Source organism: Coenobita brevimanus, chromosome 15 (genome assembly GCF_032717465.1).
Source record: "Coenobita brevimanus isolate Jiangsu-jjx chromosome 15, ASM3271746v2, whole genome shotgun sequence".
NCBI lineage: Eukaryota > Metazoa > Arthropoda > Malacostraca > Decapoda > Coenobitidae > Coenobita > Coenobita brevimanus.
This window is the reverse complement of record NC_136968.1, coordinates 32758928-32778428: the sequence shown is the minus strand read 5'-3', so window position 1 is coordinate 32778428 and position 19501 is coordinate 32758928. Positions and strand designations below refer to the sequence as shown.

Genomic DNA, 19501 nt, shown 5'->3' with positions numbered 1-19501 from the left:
TGTGACTTGGATTAGGAGATACGAGAATAATGTACGATCACTACAGAACTCTCATCTTAACCGTTTTCATTCTATCGTGTGTGTGTGTGTGTGTGTGTGTGTATGTTTACCTAGTTGTGATATATAGGAAATGAGGCGTGCTTGTGGGGTCCCGTCTCTGTTTCTCTGTAAGTCAAATTTTGCCTTGAACTCATTTAGGCTTCTAGACTAGATTTACCCTGGATTACTCTGAAATGGGCTGTCTCATCTAAGGTAAGTAAAATCCTCTGTCATTATCATCAATATAATATATGCCAAAATGAGAACAGTCCCCTTATTATCCTATAAAGTGCTGCAATGGGGATCATGACAGTGCCTGTGACACTGAAAAAAATAAATAATAATACAGTAATATAATAATAATAAACATAAAACTATCTATCTATCTACCTATTGCCAGACACCATAATCCCGTATGGGGTGGCCATTTGACTTTCGAGTTATTTGTTTTACGGGAAGGGGCACTAACCCTCCACCAACCCACTTGTTGACACATAGGGAGTATGTATGGTTTGGTTATATGGATACCACCCAGCGTTGTAAATGGTTTCTTGGCTTACAGGAAATCATTTGGCTTGTCACTCAATGTAAAGCCACCTGTAAAGGAAAGAAAAGCAATAAGAAGTGACAGGAAAGATGGGAGAAATAGGAAGAGAAGAGGGCAGGCACAGAAATAGAATGATAAAAGCTAAGGAAGAAGTAGGCAGCACTGCTGTACGTCAAGTGAGTGGATGATGGTTGCCACCACCTACCACTGAAACATCCACCCATCATCCAATCCTACGTTGCCCCATGAGGAGCGTAGGAGCCCGGGGCTGGGCAGTTGGTCCTGACATTTAAGATGAGATTGAAACATAAATAAAAATAAAATAATTCAAGTGCCCCCATTTTCTTCTTAAGGAATAATAATATGTGATGAATAACATACTGATCAGGTCAGTATCTTCCACAGTTAAGTCATCATTAAATTCAGAAAGTTAGTATATTTTGGTAATACCCTCTTTTTAAATAAAAAATTTTATAGTCAGAGATGAAAGTGTCCATGTTTAAATACTGATATCTATCATATGTCAACTGCATGTGTCTATTTGCAATATGATTATGCATGGAAAAATTTGAAACTTATATGACTTCTGGAATGTATGTCACATTCATTAATAAAAATAAATTACAAATGAGTCATAGTTTATAAGTTTATGCAAAATTCATATCATCAATAATAAAACCCAAGCTGACTTAAAAATTTGTGGCATCATCCAGAACAAAATAGAAGACCTCTGATTGAAAAGGCATGCCTCACCTGACCTACATAAAATTCTCGAGCATCACTTCAGCAAAACAGTAATACCTGATGTTAGTCGTCCACATTATATTCACCCTTTGTCTTACTGAAACCAAACTATGATGTGACGCTGGGTTCAGAGACAAGAAAAGATAAGCATGGAAGTGGAATAACTATCAGTACCATGTCCAGCAAAATGGGCCAGAGACACAGCATTCACACCTTCAAAATCCTGATTCCACCTCATATGCCTAACCCGATGCATTTTTCCTAAATGCACTTCACATACACCAGATGAAGCAATAATCTTCAAGTTTAAAAAATAAGCAAAACCCTTGTTGTGTGCTTCTGTTCATTACTCACTGACCAACTTCCCGTCAATATCCTATCCCCATCAACTTCCATACTCTGCTCTCTCTCTCACACTCACCTACCATATCCATCCACCTTCTTGGCCTAATGTGTTTCCTACCTCCAAACCCACACAGTCCATATCCTTTTCACCACTGCATCTACATCAACTCTTCATATGAAGTGCACATTCTTATATTCTTACTTTATACACAAATGGGGTGGGTAGGATCTGGATATAGAAACGAGATCACAAAACTGGGAAAATTACCAGCAGTGCTTAGTCAGTTCTCATCATTATCGTTAACATCATCATCTGCAGCGTCAACATACTTCTCACTAATAAAAGATGAGAGTAGGATCTAAATAAACAAACAAGTCAGCACATATAAAGAACAAGAATTATCAACAAAGTACCCAGTCCATCTTTACAAACTTGAATGAAGATGACATCTGGTGACAAGAACAAAACAAAAACAGTTCTGACCTAGTAAAATACACATTTGGTGGCAGGAACAAAACAAAGACAAAATTCTGACCTTGCATTTGGTGGCAGTAACAAAACAAAGACACTGTTCTGTCCTAGTAAAGTATCCATTTAGGGGCAGTAACAAAACAAACACAATTCTGACCTAGTAAAGTATGCATTTGGTGGCAGGAACAAAACAATGATGCAGTTCTGACCTAGGAAAGTATGCATCTGGTGGCAGGAACAAAACAATGCTGCTGCTCTAACCTGCGTGCACGAGGTGATGGATACGATGAATGATGGGACGGAGGAGCAGGAGAGATTGACCAGCCGCCCTTCTGCCAAGAGGATGATGCGCTTGCCGTCGGGCCACAGCACATGGTCCACCTGAGAGCGCACCTTCTCCCACGTCAGGTCTGGTGTACGCAGCGAGTTCTGTTTGGGGAGTGGCGGGAAGATTAGAGGGGGTGGTGGGGGAAGGAGAGGGTTAGTGGGAATGAGAGGGGTCAAGATGCACTAGATTAGCAGAGGGGGCAGGGAGTAGCAAAGAAATGGAAGATTTAAAACAGAGAAAAGGGATTATCAATTGATGGAGAGGTATTGGCAGGGGCTTAGTGTGCGGAGAAGGGGAAGGGGATAGTACAATAATTATACACTAACACGGGAGCAGTATAAGAGACAAAGTTAAAAAGGCAGGGATTTAATTGGGAAAGGAGTTTAATATAGTAATGGCAGGGGTTTTGAGACAACTGAGAGATAGAATTTACAGGGACACAGTGCCAATTTATGAGACAGTAAATTAGCAGAGATGGAAGGGGGTTTAGCAGGGGAGGTTTGGAGTTGGCAAGAGAGGTAGAGCACTAGCAATGATGGTGGTGGTGGGGGGTGTTAGAGGATAAACTGGGAGATAATCTGAGTATCTTCAAAATCATAGAAGACATCATGCTATTTGCTTCACTACTCTCATGACTTACCCTCCTGCTTAAATTTCTACTGATAGACAATTCTTTTGGGTATGGAAGCCACTCTCATAAACAAAGGGCTTGATGGTGACTGTGTATAACTCCTTCACTATAAGCTATCGCCCCTTTGTTAACAGACTTGTCTAGCAGTAGCAATAACAGCTAAAGATGTCATTGTATTGGAAGGATTATTATCACTAAGTCCTCATTCAGTCCTTTCCACCTATGAGTTTCGCGACTATGAGCCAATAGGCAGAGGGCAGTACGCTTAGTACTCTTCCAGCAAAATCCCTCACACAGGACCTCTGGGAGCTAATGAGCTAAAGTTAATCTGCTAGTTTCTCATGAATTTGTTGAGCCAATTGTATGAAAAAGGTATTCTTCATCAAATCCCAGACTTGAAATGCATACGGTGTGTGTGTATACTGGTGTTTCATACAATCCTGTCTTTAGGTCATGGATGTATGCAGTCCATTTGCTAATTTGAGCAATTACGTGAGACAAGCTCTGAATTCATGACTAGCAGGTAAAAAGCAAATTACAGTAACAATAAAATATACTGTATATATCAATAAAAAATAAATACAATAAATAATTCATTTCTGACTTCAAAACATTAACGATTCTACAAGCAACCTTTACTGAAGAAAATATGTCAAACCATCAGCAAAATAACACTGGAACAACTTAATTAAATAGTACTGAGAAACCTTAAGCTAGACTATGTAAGTTGTGAGTATACACCATACATAAGTTTTCAGGATTTTTTTATATATTCACATCAATCATTTATTTGTTAATGTTTCTGCTTTCAGTCTCATTCATCATCCTGACCCCTTTTCCCACCACAAGAGAAAAAAATGAAGGTAAAAGAACTACCAATAACATGGCCAAAGAAGTAGACGCTAAAGATAAGATAAAGGTGGGGGCAAACATATGTGGTGCTTAGCCAGGGTACTCATCTCCACTGCTTTGGCCTTTGAGCTTGTGGCAGGTTATTCTCCCTTACCCTGGAATACTAGGCCACTGCATCATCCATGACCCAAGTGGTGCCCTACATACTTATTTTACCTACAAACCTACAAAGGGTGGATGGACTCTTGCATCAAGTGGCACCAGATAGCCTACTTGTACTGGAATTTGAACCTTGCACAACCAGCCAGGCAATTTCATAGCTAAAAACACTTACTACTCAGCCACCATGGTATTGGGTATTAAGTTCATGGAAATTTTTTTTAAGTGCCTCTAAGTTCCATTAGTACCTATTATACTCTTTTTACTATAATCTGATCTAAAACTAACATCTCTCCATCTTCAATACAGAGATGTAACAACAGATAACACTATAATACGATGCTAGTCATGAAGATGGGCTATGAATAGGCTGTGCGGCTTTATCACTGACCTATAGGAAACAGGCTGGAAAGGGGCAAAAATCTTTATCTATCTACCTACAGCCAGATGCCTTAATCCCATACAAGGTGGCCACAAACAAACTGCCTCCACTTCGTCCTGTCCTCTGCCATTTCATTGTCCTTCCCCCAACTGACACCTCTTCTATCTCATATACCTCTCTACCCTCTGCCTAGTTAAAATAAATGAACTAGTCTAAAACATATCATGCACTCTCCCCTTCCCATCTCATGAAAACCAACATTCCATTCTCTTCTAGCATGCAAAATAAACACTTCCTGTAAACATACAATAGTGTTAATACATTTCAAAATACTGTAATATAGTCTTCCCCCAAACCAAAACCGAAATTCCCAAAAGTGTACGATCATACCAAAATGTCAAATTCCAATTCTATGAGCCTTTCACCAAAAGAAAAAAACAAATAATCAAATAAATAATAGAGATACATGAGATCAGATTCTTTCACCACAAGAAATGGATCCCTCTGTAAGTATTTAAAGTCTGAAACTGGTAAATATTTAGGTGTTTAGTTAAAGATACTGGAAGATATGGATGTGACTACAGCAAAATTTTATGTCACTACAGCAATGCCATCTCCTTGTAAACAAAACTAGATATTTCACTGGTGTTGGTGTGCTGCTAATGTTGTTATTGTTGTTGTGATCCTTGGTTCAACAGCAAACATGGCCGTTAAAGAAATATGAGCCAGTCAAAATATACGGATATATAAACAGGGTGTTAGGAGAAACACATTGAGGTGGTTTGGCCATGTGGAGAGGATGGAGAGTGACACACTGACAAGGAGAGTGTATGTGAGTGAGGTGGAGGGGGGGAGAGGGAGGGGGAGGCCAAGGATGAGATGAAGGAATGGAGTGGGGAGGTATATGAGAGACGGGGGCGTGAGCTGGAAGCAGGGCAGTGAAATGACGGGGGACAGAGCGACATGGAGGCAATTTGTCTGTGGCCACCCCAGATGGGATTGAGGCATCTGGCAATTGATAGATAGAGATAAACAGGGTGGTCCATATACAGTGCTTGTTTTCTACTGCAATGTATGAGTTTGCTTATTGTAAGGATAGCTTAGTTAGCATTGTCCATGTCTATCCTGCATCGTTTATTGATTTCCTACTCCCACCAAGCCATCCCTGTAACAAACGCACCAAGCAAGTTTCTAGTGAAGTGCAATTTATGGACAAGCCTGTATACTAAAAAAAAAATGCATTTCATCCGCCTCGTGAAAAAAGGGCAAAAGTTTACTTGAAACTGGGAAGAGAAACTTATACCAGCAGAGTGAGGGAATGGCAGAACAAGGAAGAGTTTCATAGTGGACCTATTGTATACCTGAAGGACTGAGACTACTGGGTACTTTCTGCATTGTACAGCACCATATAAAAGGGGCAAGAGTGTGAAGACTGAGATGGGCTTTATGCCCAACAAACTGAGGGAGACAAACAGACAGATCAGGACTGAGTTGCTATCAACCTTTTCTAAACTTAAGCCAATGAACTGGCTATCTTCTGGTTAAACTTGCAAATAGTAAGTTATCTACTGGCAATAACCTGGTTTTGTTTGAAGACTGCTTATCAAGTTAGTTACATAAACAATGGATAAATCTATTATGCAAACTTACTCACATGAAATGGTAATACATTTTTTTCCCCCCATAACATGGTCAATATCCCTATCCCTCTTTAGCTGAGTTGATGACAAAATGTGCTCAATATGACTGGTACCAAAGAGATTCACTCCTACCTCATGACTAAAGCCCACTGAACTTCATGCAACTTAATCGTGAAGTTGTGGGAATGATCTAGTTCCATTAGGAAAAAGCAAACTGAATTTAGTAACCAAGGAGACTTATTCCTACCTCAAAACTAAGCTTCAATTAACTTCATGCAACCACAACTTAGTATTCAAGGTGAGGGAATGGCCCAGTTCCATCAGGTATGAACAAATTGAGTATAAAACAAAAGTCTGAACCAATTAAATAAATAGCACAGAACAGGAATGTATTGGTGCTGTGCTGAGAAGGGATATATTGAAATGGTCTAGGCACGTTTGAGATGATAAACGATGACAACTGGTTGTGGAGGATGAGGGTTGAGTTGAGAGTGAGGATGGACTGGAGTGTATTGGTGTTGTGATGAGGGGGGGTAGACTGAGATGGTCTGGGCATGTGAAGAGGATGGAGGACAACAAATGGGTGTGGAAAGTGATGTCTGAACATCAGAGGTAGTGCTGCAAGAGGCAGACCAAAAAAAAACTGGGACAAGGTCATACAGTGTGACCTCAGAGATATAGGACTAAATAAAGAGGCTGTCTGAGATCAAACAAAGTGGAGAGCAGCTATTGGATGACCAAGGCCAACACATGCCGACACATTGGAGCCTTTGTAAATGATACGAAACAAGTACTGAAGAGATGGCAGTAGTGATTTAAAAATAGAGTCCATTCATATACCTGTACCTTCAACCATAAACAAATAACTGATATATATTGACTGTATAAGTATTTAGATATTTTAGTGAACCTGGAAGAGAGAGAGTGTAATATTAATATACACGTCACCCTCCATCAATAAAAATATAAATATCAACACATTTCATCACATGTTTAATTTTACTGTCTTGCAAGTGTGTAAGTCAGTCCTCATCTAAAGTCTATGAGGTACAGTATGCAAAGGAGAAAAAAAAAAGCTGCTCTCAGTGAAACAGCGTTTAAAAAAAAAAAAAAATCCTTATTCCTGACCTTAAGATATGTTTATGGTGAATCACAGCCAACTTTAAATAAGGAGACGCTGTGAATTCATTAGCAACTTAATAATCCAGCAACTTGAAGTGATGAATAAGTCAACCAATGAAAACCTTAAACGGAAAATGTTTTAATTCATCGGTAAGTTAATAACGAAAGTGTTAATTTAAAAAGCATTCTTATTTCACCAACAACTTAACGGTGAAACAAATTTAAGTGAAGATTAGGTGTTAGCAACTTGGAACACCTTTAAGTCAAGCGACTTTAAATAAGGACTGCTCGTATTTAGGGTTTAGTGATGCCATAAAAACAATGAACTGGGTGTGTGTTTACGCGTGGCCTCTTGTAGTGCTCGAATTTGATTTCTGGCGTCAGAAGCGACCTCTGTAAAGGCAATGATGCATTAATAAAGCTGGACAGAAAGCAGTAGTAGTAGTAGTATTTGGACAGAAAGCAGTAGTAATAGTAGTAGCAGCTAGACATAAGCAGTAGTAACAGTAGTAGTAGTAGTAGTAGTAGCTGGACAGAAAGCAGTAGTAACTGGACAGAAAGCAGTAGTAACTGTAGCAGTAGTAGTTGTTGTCCCAAGTTCATCTGAAATGCCAACCAGGTGGACTGCAGGATGAGGATGCCTTGCTCCTGCAGTTTACCATCCTCCTTTCGGAGGATAGGGAGGGAGTTGTGGGACTTCTGGCTACACTAGTGCCACCACACGAAGGCATCCCTCCCCTGCACCAACACAGAAGGCAACATTGTGTAACACAAAGAAGGTATCAGCACTCTCTGTCATGGTATTAAACAGTGTAGGTATTTGGAATTTCATACACATACTACAACACAATGCTGGGAAACATTTGTATCAGCACAGTTTCTGTCATGAGATTTATAAAGTATTCACAGTTCTCTATACAGTAAACAAATTATTAATTTTGTCAATTTTTTTTCCAATTTTCAACACTAAGCACTGCTATTACCAAAAAGTTAAATGGGACACTTGGATGGTCATTTCCTATGTCCACGAATGACTGCATTAGTCAGTTCAATACAAACTACAGACAGCTTATAGCAAATTTACTTACTACTCTGAAACTGTCCTGAATATGAAAACAATGACGAACAAACTACATACAGGTATACAGAAGCAATACATACAGTATCTGAAAAAATTAAGTTCTGCATCAGCACAGAACTGAATCATCATCATCCAGACCTCCTTTCCCACCTTAGGGGAGGGTGAGGAGTAGTAATGTCCAGACGGCCCAAATTTGCCCAATCCAATGGGCCACACTCCCATTCACTCATCATTCAAGCCCCTGGAATTCTAAATAATTTTAAAAACTTCTCAGCAGACAACAAACCAGAGAAGCAAGTGTGCAATAAAAACAAAATTCAACAATATTGCAAATAAAGCATAATGTAACTTTTATGGAATAGGTGAGGGCATGTTCATTCCTTTAAGCTTTTTAAAATGCTTGTGTAATGCTACGAGTTGGAATTTCCTAACCAATAAGATTCAGCCGTTTTATTTTTTTTCTTTCTTTTCTTTTCTAATTGATGTGAATACTGGTACAACAGCAGTATGATCCCACTAATCATAAAATCATCACCATCCACTCACCACATCAATTTCGGTGTTGGAATGTCCCATGTTACACACGATGGCGCCGTTCTTCATCTTGTCCATGTGTTCTCGCGTCACCACGTTCTTGTTCCCCGTGGCCGTCACCAGGATGTCCACCTGACGGATCACCTCTGAGAGCTTCATCACGCGGAAACCGTCCATACTGCCGAGAGGAAATAGTGAAGCCTCAAAACAATGGCTAATTGGAGGGAAACCTGACTAATTGGGGGAAAACCTATGAACTAATTGGGGAAAAACCTATGACCTAATTGGGGAAAACCTATGGACTAACTGGGGGAAACCTGACTAATTGGGGGAAACCTGACACATTAACTGGGGGGAAACCTAGTCCGACAAAGCTGAAAATCCGTTATATCTGATGGTCTCTCCCTTGATGTGGAATTTCAAGCATAAGTTTGAAAATAAATAAGTACAACAGCATATTCAAGTACTAAAAATGAAAACTAGACTCATTTTACACCAACCTGGCCCATTATTTCACCCATTTCCATCTTTAAATACATCCCCTGACTTACAATGACTCCCTCTACTGTAAGTAAATCATCAAAAACATACATGAAATCTATCTACCTATCTATTAAGAAAAGGAAACTCACCATGCCTGTAGAGCGCAAACGGGGTCGATCTCAGTGACATAAACTGTACACCCAAGTCCCTTCAGCGCTTGGCAGCATCCCTTCCCCACCTCACCATACCCGCACACCACCACTTGTTTACCACCGAACATCACATCTGTTGCACGCTTCAGACTGTCAATAGAGAGAGAGAGAAGAGCAAGAAAGTGAGTTGACTGCATACTTCCTATATTTTTTTATTTAAGCAGATTAGCAGACATTTATGGTACTCTATACTGTATCACCAGCTGCTGACACATCACATCTGCTGCATGCTTCAGACTGTCGAGAGAGATAAAAGAGTGAGTGAGTTAGCTACGTATCTCCTATAATTTTATAATTATGCAGACTTACCAGACATTTATGATACTCTATACTGTATCATCAGCTGCTAACACCACACATCACATCTGTCTGTTTCAGGCTACTGGATAAACAGTATTTACCTGATTACTGACAACTGGTAAAAATCAATGGATGAAGCATATATGAAAATGCATGTAAACAGTCGCATCCCCCCACCCCTCATTCTCTCCAAAAAGGAGAGTACATTTTCATCCATTTGTTCGTCTGTGTGTGTGTTATTAACTCAAAAACTAAAAAGAAAGATTTCGACCAAATTTGGTGGGTAGATAACCCATGTCCAAGGGAAAAACTGATTAACTTTTGGGACTGATGTTTGTTAGTTAAGTGAGAGACTTGGACCAAATTCAGTAGGTAAATAGCCCATGTCCCAGGAAATAATCAATTAACTTTTGGGATCGATCTGAATCATATAACAAAATTCTAGATCCGGAAAACGTTTTTTGCAAAACCCTAATCAATGATGAGAAAACCTAACCCATCACGAAGAGTGGTTTGGAAATTACGTTGCCCTAATAGGAGAGAGACGCTCTACAGATTGCTCCCCCCCCCACCCCCCCAGATGACCAAAGTGGTTCTACTCCACACATATTTTTGAAGTCCATCTATCTATTCACATTTCAGTTTGTCCTGTATTGTTCTTTCAGGTGCAGAGGTGACCCAGGGTTTGGCAATAATACAGTAATAATAATCCATCCATCCATCCATCATCCATCATCCAATCCTACATTGCCCCATGAGGAGCGTAGGAGCCCGGGCCAAGCAATTGGTCCTGACATTTAAGATGAGAGTGACCAGCCTCACTCATCCCTGAGTGGCATTACATGAGCAATAAACCCCAACCATCCCTTGGATATAAACCTTCACTGGCTCAATCCGATTGGAGCGCCATAATTACCTACTAAACCATCAGGCGCCATAATTTGGTTATATGGTTACCACCCAGCGTAGTAAATGGTTTGCTGGTGTACAGGAAACCATTTGGCTTGTCACTCAGTGTAGAGGTACCAACAGGCAGAAGGAAGGGGAAAGAATGAAGGAAAGAAAGATGGAAGAGGGAGTGTAAAGTTACCCACAGGCAGAAGAAAGAGGAAAGAATGAAGGAAAGAAAGACAGAAGAGGAAGGATGGAAGAGATTAAAGGGCAGACACCCAAAGCAGCATTACACTGAGTGGATGGTGAGTGCCCCCACCTACCACTAATTACAACACTAATAATAAAAATAATTATCTATCTATCTATCTATTGCCAGACGCCTCAATCCCGTTTGGGGTGGCCACAAACAAATCAACTCCAAGTCGCCCTGTCCCCCACTATTTCACTCCCCTGCTCCCAACTCACACCCCCCTCTCTCATATACCTCTCCACCCCATCCCTCCATCTCATCCTCGGCCTCCCCCTCCCTCTTCCCCCCTCCACCTCACTCACATACACTCTCTTCGTCAGTCTTTCACCCTCCATCCATAAAAATAATAATAATAATAATACGGTAATAGTAATGTATGTAGGGCGAAAGGGTGCAAGAGGATGGAAAGGTGGCAGAATATAACATAGAGGTGGAGGAGCAGATGGGGTAGGTGGAAAGTGCGTGTAAGACATTTACAGAAGAAACCTGTGCAGCCCGTGTGGTGGTGTGTGGGGTGAAGTGAAGACAAAAGGGGGTGCAGGGAACAACACAGTGAAATGAAGAGGTGAGACTAGATGTGGTGCTAAAGCAGAAAGCATATACTGTAGTGAGTGGATGGGCAGCAGAGGCATTGAGGACGTTGAGAGATGGCAGAGAGAGTTATATGTAAAGAGGAGGAGAGAGGTGAAAAGATTAGTAAGAGAGAGTAGGGATTGAGTGGATGAGGAATTTGGAAGGAATTTGAGTGTAAAGTGGAGAGAACACACAAAAAAATGTTCTGGAAAGACGTAAAGTCAGACAGGGAGATAAAAAAAAAGTTAGTAGGGAAGTGAAAGATAAAAATGGTAGATTGCTAGTGATGAGAACGAAAGTGATCAGATATAGAGAACACTTTAACAAACTTTTAAACAAAGAGAATGAAAGTAATGTGAACGTACATGGTTAAGCAATGACTGGGAGAAGGAGGATGGTCAGAAGGGAGGAAGAGATCAGTAGGATGAAAGTAGTTGAAGCAATGAAGAAAGTCGAAATTGGGAAAGCCCCAAGGAATTGATAGTGTGGTGAAATGCTGAAGCATAGGGAAGAAACAGTAGTACAATAGATATGGAAGATGTGCAGACTGGCCTGGGAGGAATGTAGAGACACAGAGGATTTGAAGTCAGGTATAATTATTCCCCTGTACTAAGGAAAAGGGAAAAAGAAGTATGTGGTAATCATACTGGCATTTGTCTTAGCCTAACAGGAAAAGTTTATGGTAGGATACTTACTAACAGAGTTAGGGAAATAACAGAGTAATTAGTAGGAGAAGAACAGGGAGGTTTTAGGAAGGGACAAGGTTGTGAAGATCGGATACTGGTATTCATTCTTAGGTCTTTAATGGAAGTTTCTAAACAAGGGAAAGAAAGTATCTAGAGAAGGGAAATAAATTGTATGCAGCCTTCATGGATTTCAAGAAAGCATAAGACAGAGTGGATAGACAAGGAATGTGGAAAATATTAAGAATGTATGGAGTAAATAGGAAGTTGTTCAATGCCGTGAAGAGTAATGGTATGTATGAGAGTGCTATGGCAGCAGTGCGTGTGGATGGTGAACTGAGTGAATTTTTCTTTAAGAATGTTGGAATGAAACAGATGTGCCATGTCCTCATGACTGTTCAATCTGTATATGGATGGGGTTATAAAAGAGACACAAGGTAGGGCAGTGGATGTTGATGCAACCCTAATGAGAGAGGGCAGTGTTTGGAAACTCCCTGTACTGCTGTTTGAAGGTGATACTGTATTAAGTGAAGATGAAGGGGAACTGCAAGGCTTGGTGAATGAGTTTGTAAGAGTGTGTAAGAAATAGAATCTAAAGGTGAATGTAGGGAAGAGTAAAGTTATGGTCTTCGAGAGAAATGACGTCACTACATGTACAGTGAAGTTGGATGAGGAGGAAAAGGAAAATGTGAGTGCATTTAAGTACTTGGGTAGTGTGATGAGTAAGGATGGAAGTCTGGAGGAAGAAGTGCTTGAAAGGGTAGAACAGGGAAGAAAGGTTGCTGGTTCACTCTTTTGCCCTCCAGTCACTCCAAATTTCCACTGTCTAAGAACAAAATAAAAACACAAATCCATCAAACCCAGACTGACAGACTCATATGATGATACCGATGCTGTATTTACACCATGAGAGAGAGAGAGAGAGAGAGAGAGAGAGAGAGAAACAGACAGACAGACAGACAGACAGAGGCTGAGAAGGCAAGGGGGTCTTTTAAATGTCACACACACACACACACACACACACACACACACACACACACACACACACTACCACACTCGAAGCCATGACACTCCGGCATTTCCATCATTCAGCCACTGCAATTGTAAACACACCGTGGATCTAATCTATTGTCACCATCCCGCACCTGCTTCCTGCCACCTGGATTAAGGAAGTGAAGTGCATTTTAAAGGAGACAAGCAAGCAAGCATGTCTGTCCTAATGAGAGTAAAATCATCCAAAAACTATCTACCTCTATCTATCTACAGCCCAACGCCCTAATCCAGCAAAGGGTGGCCACATACAAAACGCTTCCAAGTCGCTCTGTCACCCACCATTTGACTGCCCTCCCCCCAGCTCACTCCCCCCTCCCTCATATACTTCTCAACTCCAACCCTCCACCTCATCCTTGGTCTCCTCCTCCCTCCACTTCACCTACATACACCCTCTTAAGTCAGTCTTTCCAAAACTGCCCTAACTAAAAAGCACTCAGACAGCATATACTTTCTCCAGTGCCAATGAACTTTATGCCTGATTGCTGTTATACTCCTTTCCTAATATACTTTCTTTTTTTTTTTAATCAAGGCAAAAATGCACTTGACTGGTGATGACTGGCTGAATGCTTCATGTCCGAATAACATCATTGTATTTCAGATAATTACTGGGTTTCTATTCACATTACTGGTAATTATCTGAAATACAACGATGTTATTCGGACATGTTACATTCAGCCACTCATCATCACCCTGTCAAGCGCATCTTTGCCTCGATAGAAAAGAGAGAGAGAGAGAGAGAGAAATGAGAATACACACTCACTTTTGCCTAACAGTCAATCATTTCTACTGTCTTATTCTGCAATGCTACATAATCTCAGAGGGCACATACCTCCACCAATTCCTCCAGCTAAACTTGGATCTATCTCAAAAGCTAATAAACTCTTTCTCGACCCACTGCCCACCTATTCCACCAACTTTCCCTGTCCAAATTTGTAGATGGTGGGGAAAAGAAAAAAGGAAATTGGAGAGAAGGGGGAAGCAATATTCAATTCTTTATTACCCCTTTAGGAGCCACAGAAGGGCCAAGGGCAGTGAAAACCTAGGTCATGCAGTACCATAATCCAGGTCATCAAAATTACCCAACATCCCTGGCAATACTTTGATATAAACACCCTCAATAACTTATCTATCTATCCATCTATAGCCTGACGCCATAATCCCGCAAAAGGTGGCCAAAGACAAAACGCCACCAAGTCACTCTGTCACCCACCATTTGACTGCCCTCCCCCTAGCTCACTCCCCCTTCCCTCATATACCTCTCCACTCCATCCCTCCATCTCATCCTCAGCCTCCCCCTCCCTCTCCCCCCCCTCCACCTCACATACACTCTCTTCATCAGTCTCTCACTCTCCACCCTCTCCACATGGCCAAACCACCTCAGTGTGTTTCCCCTAACATTTCCTATCACATCCACATCCACACCACAATGCTACTTCACTTCTTCATTTGTCAGTCTGTCTCTCCATGTGACTCCATATGTAACCTCTTGGACTCAAAACATGGATGGTTAGAGAAGTCTCAAACTCCGGACCTCTACCAACCACAACTCCAAAGCACGACCTCTAAGGGCTCGGCACCCACCTGTCAATGATGGACTCGCGGCAGGAATACAGGTTGTCGAACATGGTCTTGGTGACGGAATCATTAACGTTCATGGCAGGCACGGTCAGCTTCCCCGCCTTACTCAGCTGGTACAGGCGATGAACTCCAGTCACACTCTCCTCACAGATACCTGGAAAATGTATTACCATTACCTCCAAAGACACCTGGAAAATATATCACCGTTACCCCCAGAAAAAATATCACCAGGAAAATATATCACCATTACATCCATCCATCCATCATCCAATCCTACATTGCCCCATGAGAAGCGTGGGAGCCCGGGGCTAGGCAGCTGGTCCCGCCATTCAAGATGAAAGTGACCAGCCTCACTCATCCCTGAATGGTACTATGTGAGCAATCAACCCCAACCACCCCTTGGAAATAAATCTTCACCGGCTCAATCTGATTGGAGCACAATAATTACCCATTAAACCACCAGGCGCCAAAATTTGGTTATATGGTTACCACCCAGCATAGTAAATGGTTTCCAGGTGTACAGGAAACCATTTGGCTTGTCACTCAGTGTAGAGTCACCCACAGGCAGAAGGAAGAGGAAAGAATGAAGGAAAGAAAGAAGGAGGAGGTAAAGTTACCTGTAGGCAGAAGGACAAGGAAAGAATGAAAGAAAGGAAGACAGAAGAGAATGGAAGGAAAGAAGGATGGAGGAGAGGAAAAGGCAGACACCCGACAACAGCACAACATCAAGTGAGTGGATGGTGAGCGCCCCCACCTACCACAATCCCTCAGAAAAAATATCACCAGGAAAAAATATCACCATTACCCTCAGCAATATATAAACATTACCCTTAAAGACACTGGGAAAACATACGGTAACAGATTTCCACAAGTGCAATACAATACAGTAAGACCTCGATATAACAGACTTCAACAGACTGGAATTTGCTTTTATCGGAATCAAGGAGCTATCAGACTAAATTCCCATATATCAGAAAAAGTCCAAAAAAGCCAGAAGCAGTCCAGGCTACCTGATTTCAGCTATGTTCACCACAATAACGTAAATAAAAGACATGATTATCAGTGTACAGAACGGTACAGTATTATTATATATTATAAAATTTGATTATTGTAGTGAAGGTATAATACAGTACAGTACTGCAGTGGCAGTGGAAACACTTTAAAAACCGTTGGTGCAATCCGGACTAATGTCTGATATATCGAAAATAGTCCAGGTTAGCAGGAGGAAGTCCAGATGTCACTTTTATTGGAATTTCACTTTATTTCAGAATGACTTCGGCCCCAATTAGTCCGTTACAGTGAGGTTTTACTGTACTGTATATGAACAACTGATAAATGGAAACATCACCCTTTTTCCTGTAGATACTGCACACTGAAAATACATCACCTTTATCTCACATATCTGAAAACTATACACTTATCCTCACAAATATGGTGAAAATACATCACCAAAATAAAGTACAGCTGTACTAAGATTAAGGAAACCAGGCTGACATACTGATTGGTGAAAATGATGACCCTTATGCTGAAGGGGTCAACGAATTTCATTGTCTTTCGTTATCATCTTTCACATCTTTCATCATATACTAGAGAGAGAGAGAGACGTACGACAAAAATGGTTTAACACACAGGACAGTACGAGTTTCACTCATTCCCATGAAGATACAATTAGGAAAGAACAATTAGGTAAGAACACACACACACAAACACACACAGAACCACCCCTACCTTTGATCATCTTAAACATGGCGGGGTATTTCTTGAGCATGAGGTGGGTTGCGTCTCCTCCATCATCCAGGATCATGTTGGGCTGCCAGTTCTCCGCGTTGAGGCATTTGTCGATACACCACCAGAAGTCCTCCTCGCTCTCCCCACGCCACGCAAAGATAGGGTGATCTGGGGGCAGGGGGAAAAAATATATAGACACTGATTTTTAAGTTTGGTTAGATAACACTCAAGGGAAAAAAAATATAGACACTGATTTTTAAGTTTATGTTTGGTTAGATAAAACTCTGTGGTAATAATAGGGAGCTTAGATAAGAACAGCTTATGGTTTATTAGGTTGTTTTAGGTAAGGTTTAAGTTAGGTTGGGTTAGACAGGGATCTGGGGGGCATGGGAAAATAATATAGACACTAATTTTTAAGTCAAAGTTTGGGTAGGGCATGGGAAAATAATATAGACACTAATTTTTAAGTCAAAGTTTGGGTAGGACTGTGTGGTAAATGAAGAGAGCTTAGATAAGAACAGGGTATGGTTTATTACATCATTTTAGCTTAAGTTTAGGTTAGAGTGGGCTTTGATTAGATTAGGGAATGTTAGGTGGAAGATAGATAGGAACTGACACATCCTGACCTCACCATCAACAATAGTCCAATAAATTTTTCCTAGCGAAGGATGGGGTGAGGTTACAGTACTATCCAATAACATGGAAACAAATTACAAAACTTGGAGGAATTTCAACAACATGCTCAGTGAAATGGGCTAAACAATCATTCACACATCATTCCATCCCACAGAATCCTGGCTCAAGCTCATGATTCTAACCCTTTGCACAATTTACCCGAAATTAATGTTGCTTCTTCTTCATATAGGAACTTTACATACACCTACCATAGTTAATAAAAAAATAAAAAAATAAATAAAGTGCCAAACTCTTGTCCTGTGTTATGATCCAACAAAATCCCTTGTCAAGTTTCTGGTAAAATAAATAAAATATAATACTAATAAAATAGACAGCCACTCTTGTTTCTCCTCCTTGAGAGAGAGAGAGAGAGAGAGAGAGTGTCCCAATACATCATTTCAAAGGGACAATAAACCCCATCCCTGTTTATCCAGCCATCTGTAATGTTCCTGGTTATTGGATTATCTGGAACGTCCATCTCATACTCTGGCTCTGACACCCAAACTGCAGTGAGACAAATCTGGTGAGCAATTTCATATCTACTTTGTAAACTGGTGAATGAGTGCTTGTTCTCCTCTGCGTCATACACTGTAAATAATCCACGTATCATTCAATCATGTACTGCTCCATTGGGATACATGTTGGGGCTAAGGCTAGACTGCTTAATTGTCAGGAAAAGCTAGGGTACCAGCCACTAGCCTGTAAGTGGTATTACGAGTACTAAATCCTACTCATACCAACAACTGATGTTAAAGATATACCTAGTACTGTTCTACAGGTAACAAATGCAGAAGTACTAAACAGATGTGGAAGCATACAGGGCCTTATTAAAGCACCTTGTGCATATGCAATCCACATGGAGCTTCACTAGAGGGAGGTAACTTGTGTGTGAAAATCCTTAGTGTGTGACTGGCTGACATGGTTACCCCTTGAGATGTTTCCAAGAAAAAAAAAATAATAATAATTTCATTTTGGCTGGAACCAATGTTTTCAGTTTCAGAAAGATAACTTCCGTTCAACAGCATCAGAAACATAGGCCTACTCAATTACCCTTTTCAACCCAAAGAAATCTTGTATTATATTCCTACTGATGGCACTCAATTTCATTTTCAGAAAGTGGCCGGGAAAGAAAAGAGATTCTGATTTTAAAGCCTCTCCTGTTCATGGAGTTAAACGAAATACACAACTCCACCCATTACTCCTTCCTCTCTTATAGCTCATGTTCATCCCTTCATTTAATTCACTTTTCCTCGTCCTCTATTCCTTATTTTCATCCCTTCTATTCATTTAACTCACTTTTCCTCTTCCTCTATTCCTTATATCCATCCCTTCTGCTCATTTAACTCCTCTATTCCTTATATCCATCCCTTCTGCTCATTTAACTCACTTTTCCTCTTCCTCTATTCCTTATATTCATCCCTTCTATTCATTTAATTCACTTTTCCATTCCTTCACACTCTCCCTACCATTTTTTCCCTCCTCCTCCCATCTTCACTCACCTGCCTCAGCCAGAGCAGCAGCAACCTCATTCTGGGTGGAGAAGATGTTGCAAGCAGACCACCTCACACTGGCACCAAGCTCGACCAGGGTCTCGATCAGCACCTGCAACACCAAGATGCAACATGAGCTTGGCAGGGTTTTTTCTTTTGCAGCATACCTCAGTGGCAGAATATGACCGCTACTGCTCTACATCTTTTCCTCAATGCTCCCCCTTTCCCAGCATCATATTCTAGTGTTAATTTATTGTTACTGATCAGCATTCAAGATGGAGATGTCAATTTTAAGTCAAATGAACATAATATACTTGAGCAATATGGAAAACTAAAGCAGGGAATACACACTGATATAGTGATACAACTCTAGATTATATGAAGCTGCTACTTGAGATAACAAAAGGCTTCAAGGAACATTAACCTTTCCAGCAATTTGATAGTTGTTTTGTTTTTATTCTTCACATAACCTTATTCAGTTTTTTTTTTTAATCTCCACATAATCTTAGTTTATTTTTTTTAACCTCCAGATCTTATTAAATTTAGGATTAGCCTTACTGGCAGGGTTAGAAATTCTATCTATCTATCTATTGCCAGACGCCTCAATCCCGTTTGGGGTGGCCACAAACAAATCGCCTCCAAGTCGCCCTGTCCCCCGCCATTTCACTGCCCTGCTCCCAACTCACACCCCCCTCTCTCATATACC

At 40.7% G+C, this 19501-nt stretch overlaps 1 protein-coding gene across 4 annotated transcripts in view; it reads right to left on the bottom strand.

The window, feature by feature from the left end:
• LOC145390765 (adenosylhomocysteinase-like 1) overlaps positions 1-19501 on the bottom strand; it is a 363626-nt gene that overhangs the window by 28339 nt on the left and 315786 nt on the right. For all 4 annotated transcript variants that reach the window (XM_080265565.1, XM_080265567.1, XM_080265564.1 and 1 more), the window contains 6 exons: positions 18805-18907; positions 16631-16798; positions 14906-15056; positions 9509-9661; positions 8889-9054; positions 2409-2576 (listed from right to left, as the gene is read on the bottom strand). In XM_080265565.1, coding sequence (XP_080121691.1) covers positions 2409-2576; positions 8889-9054; positions 9509-9661; positions 14906-15056; positions 16631-16798; positions 18805-18907 — 909 coding nt within the window. The remainder of the gene's footprint in view (positions 1-2408; positions 2577-8888; positions 9055-9508; positions 9662-14905; positions 15057-16630; positions 16799-18804; positions 18908-19501) is intronic.